Below are 18,281 nucleotides of genomic sequence, written 5' to 3' on the forward strand. Positions count from 1 at the left end.
GTTCAAGAGCTCTATATTGAATTTAAGATATAATATATATAATGAGACTTATATTATACACAATGAGTTAAATTTAAATAAAAAAATTCACACATTGCTCGTATGATTAACCATGGTTGTTAACCTAATTTTTACTATAAATTACCCATTAATACATATTATAATAGAGATTTTAATATGTGGGTGAGTTTGGTTGCCTATTGAGTGCCGAGTGCAATTGTGAAGTCTACATAGCAATAACTAAACTTTACCTCTTCCACTGTAAAAAATAAAATAACTACAGCCAAAGGAGACGGTTAATTAATAGAGAGCGTGTGTCACACGTGATAGAGAGTCATGACCTGGCGTGCCCCTTGTTCACGTCAAGGATTTACAAAGTCAACCAAATTCTGGCAGAAAAAGACACGAAAGCCAAAATTGAGAGGGCCCCACGAAAATAACAATAATAATAATATAATCTGTTACTGAAATCCAAACCGTTCATTTCGCTTATTGACAACAGGCACGTATCCCCGTGATAATCAACGGTTGAGATGGTGAGAAAGAAGATCACGTCACTGTGAACGAATGGTAATTGAGAAATTTCTAATCAAATCAATCACGTTTTAGTTTTCTAACTCTTTTTTGTTTTTTTTTTTTAAAAGGTGGTAGAGTTGTAGGCTTATATCAGCCGAGTTGCCGATTGCGGGCGCAACCATTCTAGTCTGTATAGACGGTGCCTACTCTTTGAAATACTCGTAATGAAGCTTTAACTATTTAATTACACTAAATTATTATAATGAAATTATATAAAAATTAAGTCTTGAATTTGATGGTGTTGTTTAGTTGTTAAAAGAATATTGACTTGATAAAGATTGGATCAATGTTTATCTTTTCATGGAATTTGGAAGTGTAAGCAAATTTCTTGATGAGATAAGGTTGACAAATGCTTTCATGGTTTTCTATGTATATACTTCATCATGTGTGGTTATAATTATTTAACTAAGCAAAATTCTCCTCCATTATCATTTCACATTATTTTAACATTTTCCCACTACTTTTTTTCTACATATTTCACATTATTCCAAATTTCTATTGGAAAGTTTTTAGATAAAGACAAAGTTTACTTGTGAATTTTCTTTTTAAAAAATTATAGGCTAAACTTCAATCCCTATGATTGATTTGCTAACTCAAACATAGGGGCAAAAGCTTATAGGGTAACTCAAACATTAGCAAAGGAGTTCATCTATACAATTATTTCAACATAAAATATATTAAATTTTTTTTTTCAATTAATTTGAATTATATTATATGAATATAAAACAATCAGAAAATCAACATGTGGCAATTATAAAGAAAGCTATCAATAATTTATTTTATTAGTGTTAGCTTTGAATTATTGAATTAATTTCAATTTTATAATTTTTTTTATAGTAAAAAGTATATAAAATTTTACTATGTCAAAATTTAATTACTATTGATGCAAATAAATTTTATTACTATGAAAATTTTATTTTAAATATGATAATTTTATTATGAAAATTTTTAAATATTTTTATTATAAGTATTATTATTTATAATTTAATTAAATATTTTTAAAAAATTAATATTACATATTAAAACTTAATTATTTATATAAAAACATCAAACTACTAATCATACCAATACATTATTTAAGAGATTTTTACTTTTATAATATATAATTAAAATTTATTTAATAGTACATCGATTAAATCTCAATTTTACTCTAATTAATTTTTAAAATTTTATGCCTCTGACTTTACTTATTCAATAATTGACATGGGTTGAAAACTTCAATTCTAATAGAGGGTAAAAAGAGAGATAAATCATGTAAATGGGAGGTTAGGGATTTTGCTGCATGCTTTTACGATATCAGAGATTGCTATGGAGAATATGAGAGGGGAGTTGGTTTCATTTTACATTTATTTGACAGATTTTTGGTTTTTGATTGTTTATTTTACATTTATTGATGGGGTTTTTTTTTTATTGTTGATTTTTAATTTATTTGATGGATTTGTTATTCATTTTGATTTTTTTTTATATTGCGTTTGTTGATTTTAGAAGTCCTTTTTTATTTATTTTATTGTTTGGATTTATTAGACTTTAGATTGGATTTTATTGTTGTTGATTTTAATTTTAGATTTTTTGAGAGAATTTGATGAATTGACCTTGAGAGGGAGATAAATAGGGAGAACCAGAAATGAGAATAGAGATGGAGGGGATGAAAGAGAGAGAGAGAAATAGAAATAGAGAAAAGACAAAAATAAAGATAATATTTAAAAAATAAATATTATTTTTCACATAATTGATTTTGATTAGAAGTTTAGCTTAAAATCTCATGATTTTAGAGATTAAGTTGATCCTTATTTATTACGTATTAATAATGTGCAAATTCATTAATGTCCTTTATTTCTTTAACCTTACTTTGATTATAATAATTAATTAATTATAATATGGATTTAATATAAGTGAGACCTTATATGAAGATAAATTTTATAATTATTGGATTAAATATTTAAATTGAGATTTATGTAAGTTTAATTACATTATGTTTGGATGCATAATAGGGAAGAAGGGAAAATAATAGAGAGAATAATTTTTATTTTCTTTTCTGAGTTTCCTCTCTCTTTATTAATGTCACTTATTTAAAAAATGAAGTGAGGAAAAGAAAATAATAATATTTTTTTAAAATTATTATTTTATTTTTAATTTTATAAATTATTTAAAAAGTTGAAATGGGCAAAATGGGTATATCGCTAATTTTTTCTATTAAATATAATTTTTTTTTAAATTATATAAAAAATAACAAGAATAAAATAAACTTTATTTTTCTTATTCTTATTATTTTATTTTTATTCTCAAATAAAAAAAGTGATAATTTCAGTGTATTTTTTATTTTCTTTTTTTATTTTTTTATATATTTAAATAAAAAATTAATATATATATAATGAATATAAAAATTTAAATAACTCATTATTATATAAAATTAAATTTATAATAATCGTATTTTAATAAAAAGTTTAACTAAATGACCAAAAACTTATTACTTGTTTAGTAAAGCTCATGTGAGTGTCCTAATCAGCCACTCCCAAAATCCCCGTATTTAAAAAAAAATAAATAAATATATAATCTCTATCTTTTTAAAATAAGAGAAATACCCCTAGATTATGGCAAAATTGAAAAGAAAAAGGAGGATTATCTACGGTGACCGAGGCGAAGACAAATCGCATTTACTAAAAGAGCAGTAGGGTAGTACTGCTCTGCTCGCAGTTACAGCAACTCTCTCTCTTCTCAAAGAATATCCATATTTTCTGTCACGTTTTAGGGAATTATCATTACCCTGTCGTACGCTCTATCCTTGGGATACGCGCACTTCTACGCTACATTCACACGCGCATGTCTTTTTCTCTTTACCCTCCTGCCAAACTCCAAGTGGGAAATTAAACTGCATTTTCCACTCTCCGACCATGCGCGTGATTGAATGAACAGATTTTCCCTTTTTTTTTTTAAAAAAATATATATATATTTTTAAGGGTTTTTGAAGCTTATGCGTTTACTTTGGACGCAAGTAGTGATCTGATGTGGCAGGTGTATAGGGTTTGGCTATTGTGTTGTGATACGATTGATTAGACAATTGGGCTCGGATTCTTCAGCCTCCTGGTTTGGACATTCTCACGCCAAATTTTGAAATTATTTATTGAACAATTTTATTTAATAAAAAATACTTATTTTCAATATATAATATATACATTTTATTTTTTTAATTTTTAAAAATTAATAATTTAATATTTATATTTTAACTTCATCAAATGTGCTTTCTTTTTTAATTTAATATAATCAAAATATAAAAATTAAATTATTAATTTTTTAAATTTCATCAATGGCCTTATGGTCAACATAGTTCATTTTATAATTAAAATTATTGATTATTATAAAAAATTTATAAGAATGAGGTACATTTTCCCAGCTTATAGTCAACATAGTTCATTTAGTAATTAAATTATTGGTCATTATCGAGTGAAGCATAGCAAGGCTCGATCAAAATATGAGAGCAAAAAGCAATGCAATTTTTTTTTTTTTTTTAAATTGATCCAACTGAAATCCTAATGCTTAAATTTTGAATCAAATTAATCATTTCTTGTAAAGAGGTCACGCAGAAGCAAAAGGAGAGAGATGGTTTGGGAGGATCTTGAGAAAAGCAGTGAGAGAGAGGTTAAGTGAATTGAGGAAGAAGAGAGGTGTGCCGCTGCGCATGCGCACTTCAGAAGGGTGCCATGGCTAGCCTAGCTCTATCACTGCTATAGGTGAGTTAATCTGAGACTAAAGGAGTTGTCATAGATCCTGTGTTTATGCGCAGAGTGCCAATGTGATTTGTGAAGTCATGATCTGTGACTGAGAGTGCAATAGGGAAGCAAGAGCTCGGCATTTTCTGGATGTGGAAAAGGGGAGTGTTTGGTCGAAAGGGCGAGTTTAGTTAACCATGGATAAAAATATAAATTATGATTTTTTTTTTAATTTAGTTAATGTGATTTTAATTTTTATTAATAAAAAAAAATACATAGCTCGTCATAGTTGTTCAAACATTTTGATTAAGATGTAATAATGCAAAAATATTTGGGTTATTATTATAATTTAATCAAAATAAAGCTATAAAAAAAGTTGAAAATTGAATACTTTTCTATTACAACAAAATTAATTATTTAATAAATATATTTTAAAAAATATATTATTTAATAAATATATTTTATTTTTATTAAATTATTTAATTTATTTATCAAATTTTTTATTATTTACTATTAATCAAATTATTATTTAATCTCTCTATTTTATAAAAATTAATTAATTAAATTTTATATTTTAAAAAAATATATTAACTACTTAATTAAATTTTATTCTATTAATTATTTAATTTTATAATTATTTTTTATATCTAACATATTTTAATTTTTTCTTTTTATTTTTTTTATATTTATTCCCTTTTACATTTATATTCTTTTTTATTTATTCTCCCCTTATTTTATTTTTTTAACAAAAAAATATAAAATATTTACTCAAAAAGCTTAATTAATTCTCTTAAAATTTTTAATTAAATAATATATTTTAAAAAATATAATAAATAAATAATTATTTATTTAATTTCTTAAAAATATATATTAAATAATAATTTTATTAATAAAAAAATACGATACCGATTAGAAAATCATAAATGAAAAATTGATTAGAGCACCTAAAGAAAAAAAAATCAATTTTATGGGGGAAAAAAGGAAAAAGGCTTGTAGCTAGCCTGGAGGAGGAGGCGGCATACAAAAAAGAAGAAGAGCAGCGGGGTGCAGAAAGGATAAGGCGTATTTAATGAAAATAGGAAAAATCTTGTTTGGCAATAATGATGATGATGGGAAATGGCAGAGAAAGGGAATGATGGAAATTCCTGCACAAATGGAATGATTCAATAGATAGGTATAGGGAGGAAAAAGAGTAAAAATCCAAAGGAGCTTCCAAAAACCCCATTTATTGTTTTTCTGAATTCTGAAATTTTTGCAGCAGCAAAAATCCAACAGTTTTTTTGCTTTTCTTGAGGGTGAAAATTATACATATAAGTAGGGATAAATTCGGGGGCGGCTTCGAGGACGCCGATCGATTATCTTTTGGCGTGTACAGCAAATTTTTTTAAAAAATAATTAGAATTTTCTGAGTTCACGAAGGCCTCGAGAAGTGTGCAGGGCAAAATTTGAGAATGGGATTGCAAAATCTGCTTTGATCCCAATGAACGTAAATGGTGGCTGCTGCTTCTTTCCTCTTTGACTGAGAGAGAGAGAGAGAAAGAGAGATGAGAATTTGCAATTTCCGTGGTTGAATTTTTATTTTGGTAGCGGTTGGAGTTGTCTTATATGATGAGTCTCGTCATATCGCAGAGCTAAAAAGAGAGACATACAGACAAGTGACGTAGACTACGTTTGTATGCGTGTCCCCTCTCTCTCTCTCTCTTTATTATGGAGTTTGAGCTGCGAAATATACAGTTCTTGGTGGCTGTTTGAGGAGGATGACTTGATCCATATTTCTCATTCTTTCGTCTCTTAATCCATACGTTAATTCCCAATAATTCCACTACAAATTTTTTTAATGCAATAAATAAGGCCTCTTCATATATCACGATCATAGCTTTTGTAAACTTAAAGTTCAGAGTCGTGGATTAATGTCATTAATTTAACTTAATTTTATAAAAAGAAATTTATGATTAAATCTAAAATAATATTCAGTGAAATAAATTATTAAATAATCTATTATTTCTTTTTATTATACTCTTAAAAAATTAAATTAAAGAAAGATAAAGCCATTTTATCAAATTAACTATCAGAATATCATGGTGCATTTTTTTCTTTGACATGAGACAATTTCAACCAAATTATTATATATGTATAAGGATGACATGAAAGTATTCATTCAAATGCTTAATTAATTAACCATCTACATCTTCTCTCTAGTTTTTATTTTTTTTCTCTCCAAATTTATTATTTGTCAATGTGCAATCATCTCCAGGCCATGTGACCTGTTTTGCAAAAACATGACCTGCTACACTAATAAAAGTTTGACATTTACCAGCAAAAACCTTTTTTTTTTTTTGGGTCAAAAATAAATCTTGTAAAAGCAGCATTGCCACAATTTCCTCAACTTTGCCTGGACTTAAGGTCACCCATATAATAAATCCAACAATAGGAACCCTGAAAGTGACATTACAATTGAGAGACATAATGCAGGTTTCCTACCACTTTTTAGACCCCATATATATGCTACCTTTTTATTTCTTTTTATCCCTCTAATAATTTTCTCAGGGTTTATTTTTGTGTATATTTAATTTGTTAATTATGGACATTTCACCTAGTTTGCCCTATTGTAAACTATATATAACAAACATTTTGACCCATCATCATATCCTTTTGTTTTGACCAAATTGCAAATAATTTTCAACCTAAACTTTGAACATATATAGCATCCAATGTTTTCCTCTTATATTCCTTTCTCATGCATATATTAAAGCCAAGGACTCAACACATTTTAAATATGATACAATTGCCAGTTTTGGGTAGTGCAAGTTAAAGAATAATTAAATCCTCATAGTTTCTCATATATATCAAGGTCAAATGAGACACAATGTAAAGTAGTTTGTTTATTTTTTTATCTAAATAAGATATATCATGAATTTAACATATAAATGAGATTTTTATATATTTATATATTAAGAATTCATGCTAGATTAAATCTATATAAGAATTTTTAATAAAGATAATTTTCTTTAATATGTAACTCTAATTATTATATTACTAAATAGAGAAATCAAATTTAAAACTTTTGATTTTTTAAAAAGTATGAAAAGACTAATTTGACTAAATCTAATTAGTAAAAATAAAATTTTAATTCTTATGATTAGAATTTTCAAGAAGGAGGATGAGCTGGGGGGGGAAGATAAGTTGGCTGTTCCTTGAATAATTTAATCTAATTAAGTTGATGAATTAATGGTGCATGAAAGCTACAGAGAATGATGGAATGAAGAATGTTTAAATATTATTGAAAATGTTTCATTCAAATGTGATCTTAGCTAAGGAATGAACAATGATTGAAGAAAGGTTCCCACCATCTTGACTTTTTCAACCTCAAGGTAATGAATTAGGTAAAAAAGTTTGAATAATTGTGTTGCTTTTATTGATTGAAGAGATTTCTTGCCCATCATTCAAATAATGCACTGGATACATGTTTAGCTTTCTATTCCACCCCTCCACCAAATTTACAACACAGGGCAAGTCACTTGTAATTTGGAAATGAATCACATGGGTATGCATTTTTTCAAAACCTTTTTTCTAACCAATGCAATATTATCATTTTATGTGTTTGTTTATTATTAATTTTACATTAAAAAAATTAACATTACATAAAAATGTATAAAATTAATTTGAAAAATATACAATATTACATATAAAGTATAATTTCTTATATTAATAATGCAAAATTAATATTTATTGAACCTTAACACAACACGATAAATATTAAAATTAGCAGTAAATAACATATCTTTAGCTGACCAAAATAAGTTAAACAAAAATAAAATAAATTAAAACTCTATTTATTTCACATAAAATAATTTATATATTTAAAAATATTTTTATTATTTAATTATAATATTAAATTAAAAATATATATTTATATCATATACATATAAATATTTTTACATTTTAATAAGATTATCAAAATTTAAAAAATAAAAAATATTATGTAAAATTCCATCCACCATCAACCCTTTCAATTTTTTTTTTATCTAAAATTTAATTTGCTGCCTACATTATCTCTTGTGGGCGTACTGTACTGAATTATCTACTAAATATTTTAATCTAATAATAAAAATGCTTTAAAATTTAAATTTCTTTTTCATCCCAATTTTATCAACAATCTTTGGCTTATTTAATAATACCGAAATCTTCTGCAAAGTTATATACTAAATTAAATGAATAAAGATTTTCTTTTTTAATATTTAATTTTATTTAGATAAAAAAATTTCAAATTAAGAGATATTTATCACAGAAATCAAATTTAGAAAATGTTGGAATGAAAATGAGAACATATATGCATGGAAATTATGGAAAAACCCGGAGAAGAGATTGAGCAAAGAATTAAAAAATATATATAAAAAAAAAGAATATGAATATTTGTCTTGAAAATATAAATTTTATTATAACATTTATTTTTAAATTTTAATTTATAACAAAATCTTTTAAATACAACAATTTTTCTCTCTATCTTCCTTTCGCTTATCCAATTAAACCCTTCACTCAATAAAAAAATTTCAAGAAAAAGGCTACTTTAACTACTATTTTCTTGGACTACAAAAGTCGCCCCTCATATGTCATAAGTTCAAAATTATTCGAGAAAATATCGTTTTTATTTAAGAAAATACCGTTTTAATTGACATTTTCTTAATTAAATTTCTTCTCTATAGTGATGGGACAATTTGTTTATAAAACCAACTATATTGATATTTTCTAACATACCATATTATTTTAATAAATAATTTTAATTTCACATTATATTAATAATTATTTTTTAAATATTATTTTGATAATAAAACCCCCCATAAAATTAAGGCATGGTAAATGAAACTCATCCAAAGAAAAAAATGATTGATTGAAGAAGTGGGATTCACCTTTTCTTGACTTTTGATACTTGAAGATTGGAATATTAGGTTTATTGAATATTACAATAGAAGAAATTTCTTGATCGCAAATTTCCTGCGTTGGTCATGCACGTAAAAGCCTAAAAGGAAAAGGAATTAGCTGACCCATAAAGAATATTGCAACATTCCCATGCTAATCCTCTACATATTTTTCATTTCATATTTTTATTATTTTCAACTCACTTCTTCTTTTTTATGGTGCAAAATATTTTGGAATTAAAAAGATTTTAATTTCTCATAAATTTGTTAATATCGTATTATTTAAAAGTAAGAATTGAAGCACCGTATGTGAATATATGAACATTTGATACAGTTCTTTAATTTTAATGTAATTAATTAATCAATTAAGGTGCATGTCGACGTTCATACTCATTTTGCACATTCTAGAAAATTACACAAAATCAAAGCGTTAGGTAACATTGCTCTTATTCTCAACATCATTTCTTTATTATTATTATTATTATTATTTTAAGGTTTCTGCGCACCTGTCACATTCACACACACACACATATTCAGTTTTAAATAAAACATAAAAAAAAAATAGAAAGAAAAGAAATTCTCTCATATGATTTGATTTCAGAAGAAAAAGGTTCAGTCAACAATATGGAGAGAATGAAATCGCCTACCATTTCCATGTTTAATTTCACATTTCTTATTTAATATATATGCTTTGGCTTGTACCTTACTCATACGCAAATGCAGTATTCTGAGTCTGGTTTGCCACTAAATTTCTACATCTCCTACCAGTTCTGAATCCATTTTTCCCCCCATGTCATTCTCCAATTGCTAAAATCTACTTCACTCTTAAATTATTATTATTATTTTTATATAAATGACTTTAATTGAAATTCAAACTTGAAATTCACATTCTTGAAAATAACTCTAATATTACTGAAATAAAACTTATGTTTTATAGAGTAAGTGTTTTTATGTTTATTATTTTAAACATTAAAATTTAAACCCTAATCAGCAAGATAAGAAATGAATTCACTTCAAAATGAAGCTAATTAATTTTTCTCTTCATTAAAAATATTATATTTAATTATCTTTGCTTTGATTTATCGCTTCTATTAATTATCACACACAAAATCTACACGAATTGATGTTTCAATTAGGTTAGACTAAACCCCTTTTGGACTATCGTATGAACCAATAAAAAAATTTTTTTTTACCACTCCTAAATGGAAATATTAGCCTGCTTAGCAATATCATTTACAAAAGACAGAGAACACATTACAAGAAATTGATATTAGTAGTATATAAATAATCCTTTAATTATGACTTATGAGGGGGTGTTAATAAGTATCTTAATTATTAAAATGGCCTAATAAGAAGATGAAGACTATGGATTAACGATGAAGGAAAGGCTTATTATAATGACAATTTTTGTTAGGTCTAATAATGTCATAATCATGTTTTATTCCCTCCCACATGGGTTAATTTTATAATAATGGTAATTGTTATTCCCTCTAGTCAAATATTGAATCCAAAATGGTTGTAAGCCCTTTACAAGCTAATTAAGCTTGTAGGAATAGAAGGAGATGGTGAGCAAGGGACACCAACCCTGTGAGGACTGTAAGCAAAAGCAAAACATGAGTAGGAAAGGCACCTGTAATTTTGTCTCTATAGGATGAGTTGGGTGTGAAAAGTTTGAAATAATTAGATTCATACCTAAGCCCAAAGCCATATGTTAACTGTCAACCTTTTTAGTTTAATATTTAGAAATAACATCAATTCATTTCACACCTTAGCTTTTAGGTGGACTTGTGGGAATCTCAAGAACCAACAGTCATGCAGGAACTAATATATATATATATATATATATATAAATTAAATTATTGATTCTTAGATTTATTGTGCAGAATGTGCCATTTTGTGGGTGAGCTATAGCAAAAATTATGCATGGAAAACTCAAGGAAGGTTGAACTGTATACTCTTATGGGTTGAGAACCATGCCTTAAAATAGGCTGAGCTTAAACCATATTGATACCAATATGACAATAAAAAATTTTTAAGGGCAACATGAATGGGATTCTTTGTTTAAATCATTTGAAGGTCCTCAAAAAGCCAATCCAAATGGTTCTCTTTTTCACTCTTTCTTTGTTGATTGTTAAAGGTCTCCTATGCTAAATGGACTGTCTATGCTCCAGGGACAAATTTAAACCCCCTTCCATTAGGGTCCAAAATGACCATCAGCCTCATTTCACTGAAAACAGACATACAAGACATCTTCGATCAATGCTATGATTGGATACTAATGAGCAAAGAATCAATATTATAATTTGATCGAACACAAGATATGAGTCGCGGAAACTAGCATGGATCTAACTTTCGTACATACAATAATTTTGTCACAGTTATTGATTATGATTAGTTATATATGGATTTTGTCATAATGAATGATTAAAATCCATTCTTCTCACATATTCCCCCTTACAAGGCATGTTAGGATGCCACAACATGAGAATGAGTTTTGACACTGTGTATCAGAGTTAAAAGGCTTTCGCAACAATTTTTCCATAGCATTCGTGCAGGATGTTACTTATATCCTCGTGTTCCAAACAAGAAAGATCTACTGCAACTGATTCTTAATGCGTGCAAGACAGAATGAAGGTTTTATACGAAAAGAAAACTTAGCCTCCTCTGTTTGTTTTTACATAAAATAATTTATATTTTAAAAAAATAATATTTTTATAAAAATAATGATATATATCTATATCATATATATCATATATGTATAAGTGTTTTCATTTTAATAAGAGTATCAAAATTTCAAAAATAAAAAATAACTCCTTTTTTAATAAGAGAATTATTTTTTAAAAAAATAACTTGATTTTTCCTTTAATCAGAATATATTTTCCATTGAACCCTTTTACTAAATACCTTAAAAATTAAAAAATATAAAAAATATTTTCCAAAAAAATGTTCTCTTTTAAACAAACAGAACCTAGATCCCACACCACGTTTTGGGTATTTTATTTTATCCAGGTTCCTTTGCTGGAAATATCCAAGATGCTACTGCACATTACGTCTGTTTGCCCTACAGTGAAATATCAATGGTTATGAAACGTTAAGATATATTATCCATGGCCAAATTTATATCTCATTAAATGATTATAAAACAAAGAATATCAGTGGCAGTAAGGAATTTATTCCATAAACTTGAGCAAGGTTGCACAACTGATGAAACACCAACAAAGTATGACGAGTCTGTTACATACGTCTCCGGATAAACAGTCCCAAATTACTTCCCAGTTCCCACCAACAGGTTGTCAGGGACGCTGGAAGATCCATCTCTTAGCAAATTTTGAAAGCTGCATGTCAAAAACTTTAATCAATGTAATGGCCGGAACAAAAATCAAGGTAAAAACTGCAAACCCAAACAGAAATAAAGGCTCAAGCAAGTAAAAGCTATAAATTAGATGCTAGGATAAGCTTTTCAATCAATATAAACAGCTAAGCTTCCAGGAAAAAGCCCAGAAACGGGTGGTTACGTCCAGCAAGGCATCCATTGTGACTAGCATCAAATATAATCATTTTACCCATCTGCCCATCCCCATAGCAGTGCATGTGCATGTCTTTCAGCTGCACATGTTCTAATAAGTTTAAACGATTTCCATTATGTTAAAGAAAAAACTACACTTCTAGAATAGGTAATGCCTTCACCTCTGCTGTTCCTAAAATTCAAGAACTTCATTGACAATTATATGACTGCAAGCAACTAATCCACTACCAACTACAACTGAAGAATGCACACACATATAACACGGTTCAAGAATATTCCAATGAATGGATAATTGCAAAATAATGATTCAAATTTCAAGATAATTCATTTCAATGTACATGCATGCACAAATGAATAGAATTATTTTTTTTTCTTTTCCCATATTCCTTTTCATCTTGATTTCCTTATCAAAATGTAATCCTGGGTTCAAGTTACATGAAGCTTTTTGATCCCATTAAGAACAAATTGGCCTTTGATTTAAACTCATGGGTACTCATGGGCATGAATTATTTAAACTTTGGGAACTAAAAGCAGGGGTAAGGCTGCATTTATCAAACCAAAGCCCACAAGTTGGGGATGCTTCGTACACTTAGTCACCCTTTACTTTTTTTTAGGAACTGAAGCAACTTTTTCACATGGTAGGAAATAAACCAATTATCATAGCAAGATGGGGACCCGTTTCACATGGTAGGAAATAAGCTCAATACTAGCAACAATCATAGATATTGAGGTCCTAGAAATCACAAAGATAGTTTGTATAACCAAGATGTGCACCTGTTTCACAATACCAGGAATAGGGAAGGAAAAGTGCTGAGGCAGCTAAAGTGCTAGTTATAATGTTCTCACACTGAAACACTGTATATATGACCAGTGTTATTAAGGCGAAAAGCGACACTGAGGCGATAAGGTATCCCATGGCCTTAGGCGAGAGGCGAGGCGAGGGCCTTTTTGAAGCAAGGCGCTGTAACCTAAATTGCCTAATATATATATATATATATATATATATATATATATATATATATATATATATATACTTCTAACATAAAAATTCATTCATTTAACTGGTTTAATAAGTAAAAAAGCACATTAAATTACCATTTGCATATGCACACTACCTTTTTATTCTATACCAAGGGGAGCATATCAAACTTCCCATTAATCCTAAAACATTTTAAATTAAATTAATTAACCATTCTAAATGAGATTTACAATATCCATTTAATAAAAATCATATAACAATTGACAATAACAAAATGCATATCACAGTGCCCATATAATAAACAATATGAAACAACAAATTAACAAAAAAAAAAGTGCTACTGCTTGATAAAAATGGCGTAACTGTTTGTAAGAGAGAAAAGCATAGAAAAGATAAGAAAAAAATTAAAAAAAAAAAAAAAGGAAAGTAAGTAGGAGAGGAGAAAAAATGGGGTTCTCCAAGTCTGTTGGTAAGAGGAAAATGACAAGGGAGAGGGGAGAAGAATATAGAAGAAGAATAGAGGAGAGAGAGAGAGAGAGAGAGGAAAGAAGGTGAAGAGGGCAAAGAGAGAGAGAGAGAGAAAGGAAAAATACCTGGTTTGGTGCCGTTCTGCTAGTCTATTGGTGGCGTGAGTTTAGGGTTCCTTTTTTTTTTTGTATTTTTATGCTGTTTAAAAAAAATAGAAAAAGGGAAAATGGACTTTCTTCAATCAGGCGACGCCTTGGTTGCCCAGCACCCCTCGCCTCAGCAATCTCAGGCGCGTGCCTCCTTCAAGTTGCCTCGCCTCAGCTAGGCGAGGCGCCATGGGCTCGCCTCGCCCAGCGCCTCGCCTTGCGCCTTTTATCGCCTTTAATAACACTAGACTACAATAAAAAAAATACAAATTTCTAGGTACAACTTTCACATTAATGTTGGTTTCATTTGCCAACTCTAGAGCACCACCTTCATCCAAAAGAAAAAGAGGAAACAATTCTCTCATATATATATATTTGCATTTTTCCAATTCCATGAAGAAAGTTCAATTTTTTTTTCTTCCACTCTGTCTCTAATTCCTTCTTAGAAACATCAAGCCTGAATATATGGAAGACATGACAAAAAATATACATCATGTGGAAAAATTAATAGAACAAAATAATCTGGGTCAGAAAAAACGCACATCATGGGTTTGGGAACATAATCCATAATATCCAACTTATTGCAAAGGAAAGGTAGCAACTGTGGGCCCTAAAGGAAAGCACAAAAGGCATTGACTCAATTTTCTCCTCATTTCCAATTGTAAACAAAACAAGGAGGCTAAGAACAGTAAAAAAAAAAAAACCCTTTTCTTATTCTATTTGCAGTTTGGGCTCAGAGAAGAAAGTTTAACTAGTTACCATAAAACATAGCAACCCAATGATTAAAATCTTCCAGAATTTGATCAGAGCAATTGCAATGATTTTCAATGATTACATCAATCACCCAGGTTTCAATAATGATTTCACTAATCACTAAGCATTTACTAATGGGGAAGACAAAGGGATCCCTCAGCCAAATAAGAAAGAAGAGAGCTTCTGACAAAATCTATTTTATATGTTACAAGAATTTGGGCAATAGAATGAATAATATTGAGCATTGGAAACAGTGTCGTGACTTTCAACTAGCTGATCTATATCAGCAATTCCAACCTAGCTGATGCAGGACCATCTGAAGTCCTATTCAGTTTTGGATTTTACTTAGTTTTCAATTCAGTTATGAATTTTATTTACTTTCCTTTTCCTTCTTTATTTAGGATTCTCGTCCATTAAGTCTCTTCATAAATTAGGATTAGTTTTCAGTCTTTGAATAATATTTATCCTACATAGTGTAACTAAAGTTGATCACAGACGTATCAATAGTGTTTTTTTTTTTAAAATTTTTTTTATTCAGAATTTCATCGAGAGTTCTTTTTTTTTTTTGTAAACCTAATTACCTTTTCTTTCTTCCAACCACAATCAACCTTATTTTAGCCCTAATTATTGAAATCTAAATGTCTTAATACTCTTGCACTACATCAACTGGTATTAGAGCTGAAAAATCCTGTGTTCCTACAATAATATTTGGCGACAAACTACGGTTGGCAAACGAAAAGGTCAAGGTAGAGGCAACCAGCCCCAACAAACAGAGTTGGCTTAGATGTGGAGAATGAATGGGGACTTGACCCAAGCTGTGCAAACCTTGCAGCGTCAAGGAACAGTGGGAGCCTGAATGGATAATCTGGAAGGTGACCACAACCCCTTCGAGATTCAAGAAGATTGAAGTTGAGGATAAAGTCAAGGACCTGAACCCCTTTCATGAAGCTACACTCAAGATCGGGCAGCAAGAGGCAGACAGGAAGGGCGGTTACCACATGCCATTGATTTGAATGGTGAAGTCAAAGTTAAAGTAGCTGATTTTCATGAAAAGGTACTTGCGTATAATAATTTTAATTGAAAAGCCAATTTGGAGAATTATTTCAAATGAAAGCATATGGTGGAAAATCGAAAGGTGTCATTTGTAAAGCTTAAATCGAAGACTGCATTCAATAGTGGAAGAGAGTTGAATGGCAAAGTGCAAGACACAGGAAGCTTAAAGCCAGCACTTGGAAGACAAGAAAACTAAGCTACAGAAGCAAATTTTACCTGTTGATTATACAATGAAACAATTGTATGAGAAGAAAATAATTTTGTTTATTCCACAACTAAAGGAGATAGAAATACTTCCTTAAAAAAAAAGGAGGTAGCAATACTCAGATTCGATATTTTACCTGTGGAGAGAAGGGGCACTTCTTTTTCTTACCCATAATGAAGGATGAACCTAGCAAAATTCATGGAAGAGCAGGAACAAATTTATGAAGACTTTGATAAAGAGATCTAATTGTCTCAAACTCTTTCGCTGCATCACTAGTGACCTACTATATTACAAACTGGGCATCCTTCCATATTGCTATTCATTAACAGCAGGTGAGAATGTGACCCTTTTGAACTTTCACTTTGTAGAATCTACTCCACAAATCACAATTGACCCGGAAAAAGAAGACCACCAAAAGTTACTTCCAAATTATCATGGACCAAATGATTCCAAATCACTAAATACACAAAACAGTCAGTGTCAACATAAGTTTAGAATGAATCCTCAAAAAAATCCACAACATTTTTGTAAAGGAACCATCATAATCTTATACCAAGAAATATACATACTTTCCAAATCTGGAACCTTAACCAAAATTTGAGTTAGAAGTGCAGCGAGACTCATTAATCAAAACCCCCAATACAACAAACCAGTAAACAACTACTGAGCAAAAAGAAACAAGCTTTAGAGTTTGAAATCAAAATTTTAAGTTAAACACAGCTCTTCATAAGAAAAGACGAGAAACTTATCAATGCAACATCCAAAAGAATATATATTCCCTGACTAGAATTAAAACCCACCAAAAAAAAAAACATGTAAATTCTTACAAAAGTGACATACTCAAACATTATTTCAAGCAAACACCCGTCAATTAATAACCTCGAACAATAACCCAACAGTAGAATCTCAAAACAAAATCTCCAAAATGAAAAGGTGGATATTCAACAAGCTCTACAATTAGTCATATCCAAATCCAATAACCACGAGCAGAATTACAATTGAATGGTAACCTTACTACGCAATTCATTAAAAATATAGTTAATTGGAAATTGTATATAAAAACCTAAACATTACGCTCTCAATCAAACCCTAGACCAACCAAGACCTGAAATTCTGAAAAATTATGGCTAAGAGCAAAACTTAAATTAATCAAGAGCCCAGAATCCAATAACCTCAAAGCCTAACCTACCAACAGAAACTCCCTAAATTTTCAACATCCAACCAAAGATCACATAATACCAAATTAACCCAACAAACCCATCAATCAAAAGCCAAGAAAAAACACCTACCACAAAAGAAGAAAAAGAGGGAAAGATCTTGATGTGTTGCAGCATCTAGGCATTGGCAGTTTTGGGGATGAGAGGTATGTGGCTTCCCTGCTTCTGGGCTTGTTTGAGTTTGGCCTCCTCTTCGCGGATCTTCTGCATCTTGAGCATTCTCTCCATGACAAGCTCGTACTCGCACTTCTCGTAAACGTGACGCTCATTCTCGCACTTCCACGGAAGATAAAACTCGGCCTGGCGGCACTTGTTGAGCGGGATCAGCAGATGGGCGCATTGGTCTCTGTAGGAGATGGGGACCCTCGCCTCCACCATCTCTGCCTGCGTCGCTATCATTGGCTTCGATGATCCCTCCACTTCCATGATTGGCTTGCAAACTTGCTTGCTTGCTCTCTTTTGGGTTCCAAAGGCAGAGAATTTCACAGCTCACTCTCTATAGGCTATACCGCTATAAGGTAATCGGTTGTGGCCTTCGGCTTGTAGTGGGGAGCGGGCGTGCCTAGCAGATGTTAATAATCTTTGGTTTGTCGGGTTAGCGTCGTTTGGGTGTCACCTCCGTCGTTTACATAATTACATTGCAATAATGATTTCTTATGATTTAGTATTAGTCCAACTAAATTGTCAATTATAATTAAAAAAAAAAGGAAATATTAATTATGATCTGCCGATTTA

The 18,281-nt window shown here is 29.6% G+C and overlaps 1 protein-coding gene across 1 annotated transcript; it reads right to left on the reverse strand.

Moving 5' to 3' along the window:
• Positions 1 to 12,307: 12,307 nt before the first annotated feature.
• On the reverse strand, positions 12,308 to 18,247 carry LOC110668897 (NADH dehydrogenase [ubiquinone] 1 beta subcomplex subunit 7). The gene is made up of 2 exons (XM_021830291.2): positions 17,619 to 18,247; positions 12,308 to 12,534 (listed from the first exon to the last, which is right to left on the reverse strand). The coding sequence occupies exon 1, from the start codon at positions 17,970 to 17,972 to the stop codon at positions 17,664 to 17,666; it is 309 nt and encodes a 102-aa protein (XP_021685983.1). The 5' UTR covers positions 17,973 to 18,247; the 3' UTR covers positions 12,308 to 12,534; positions 17,619 to 17,663.
• Positions 18,248 to 18,281: the final 34 nt, after the last annotated feature.

The sequence above is a fragment of the Hevea brasiliensis genome, chromosome 15 (assembly GCF_030052815.1).
Source record: "Hevea brasiliensis isolate MT/VB/25A 57/8 chromosome 15, ASM3005281v1, whole genome shotgun sequence".
Taxonomy (NCBI): Eukaryota; Viridiplantae; Streptophyta; class Magnoliopsida; order Malpighiales; family Euphorbiaceae; genus Hevea; species Hevea brasiliensis.

Bases quoted from the DNA above. Each gene is read 5' to 3' on its own strand.
- LOC110668897 (XM_021830291.2), bottom strand. From the start codon at position 17,972: ATGGAAGTGGAGGGATCATCGAAGCCAATGATAGCGACGCAGGCAGAG.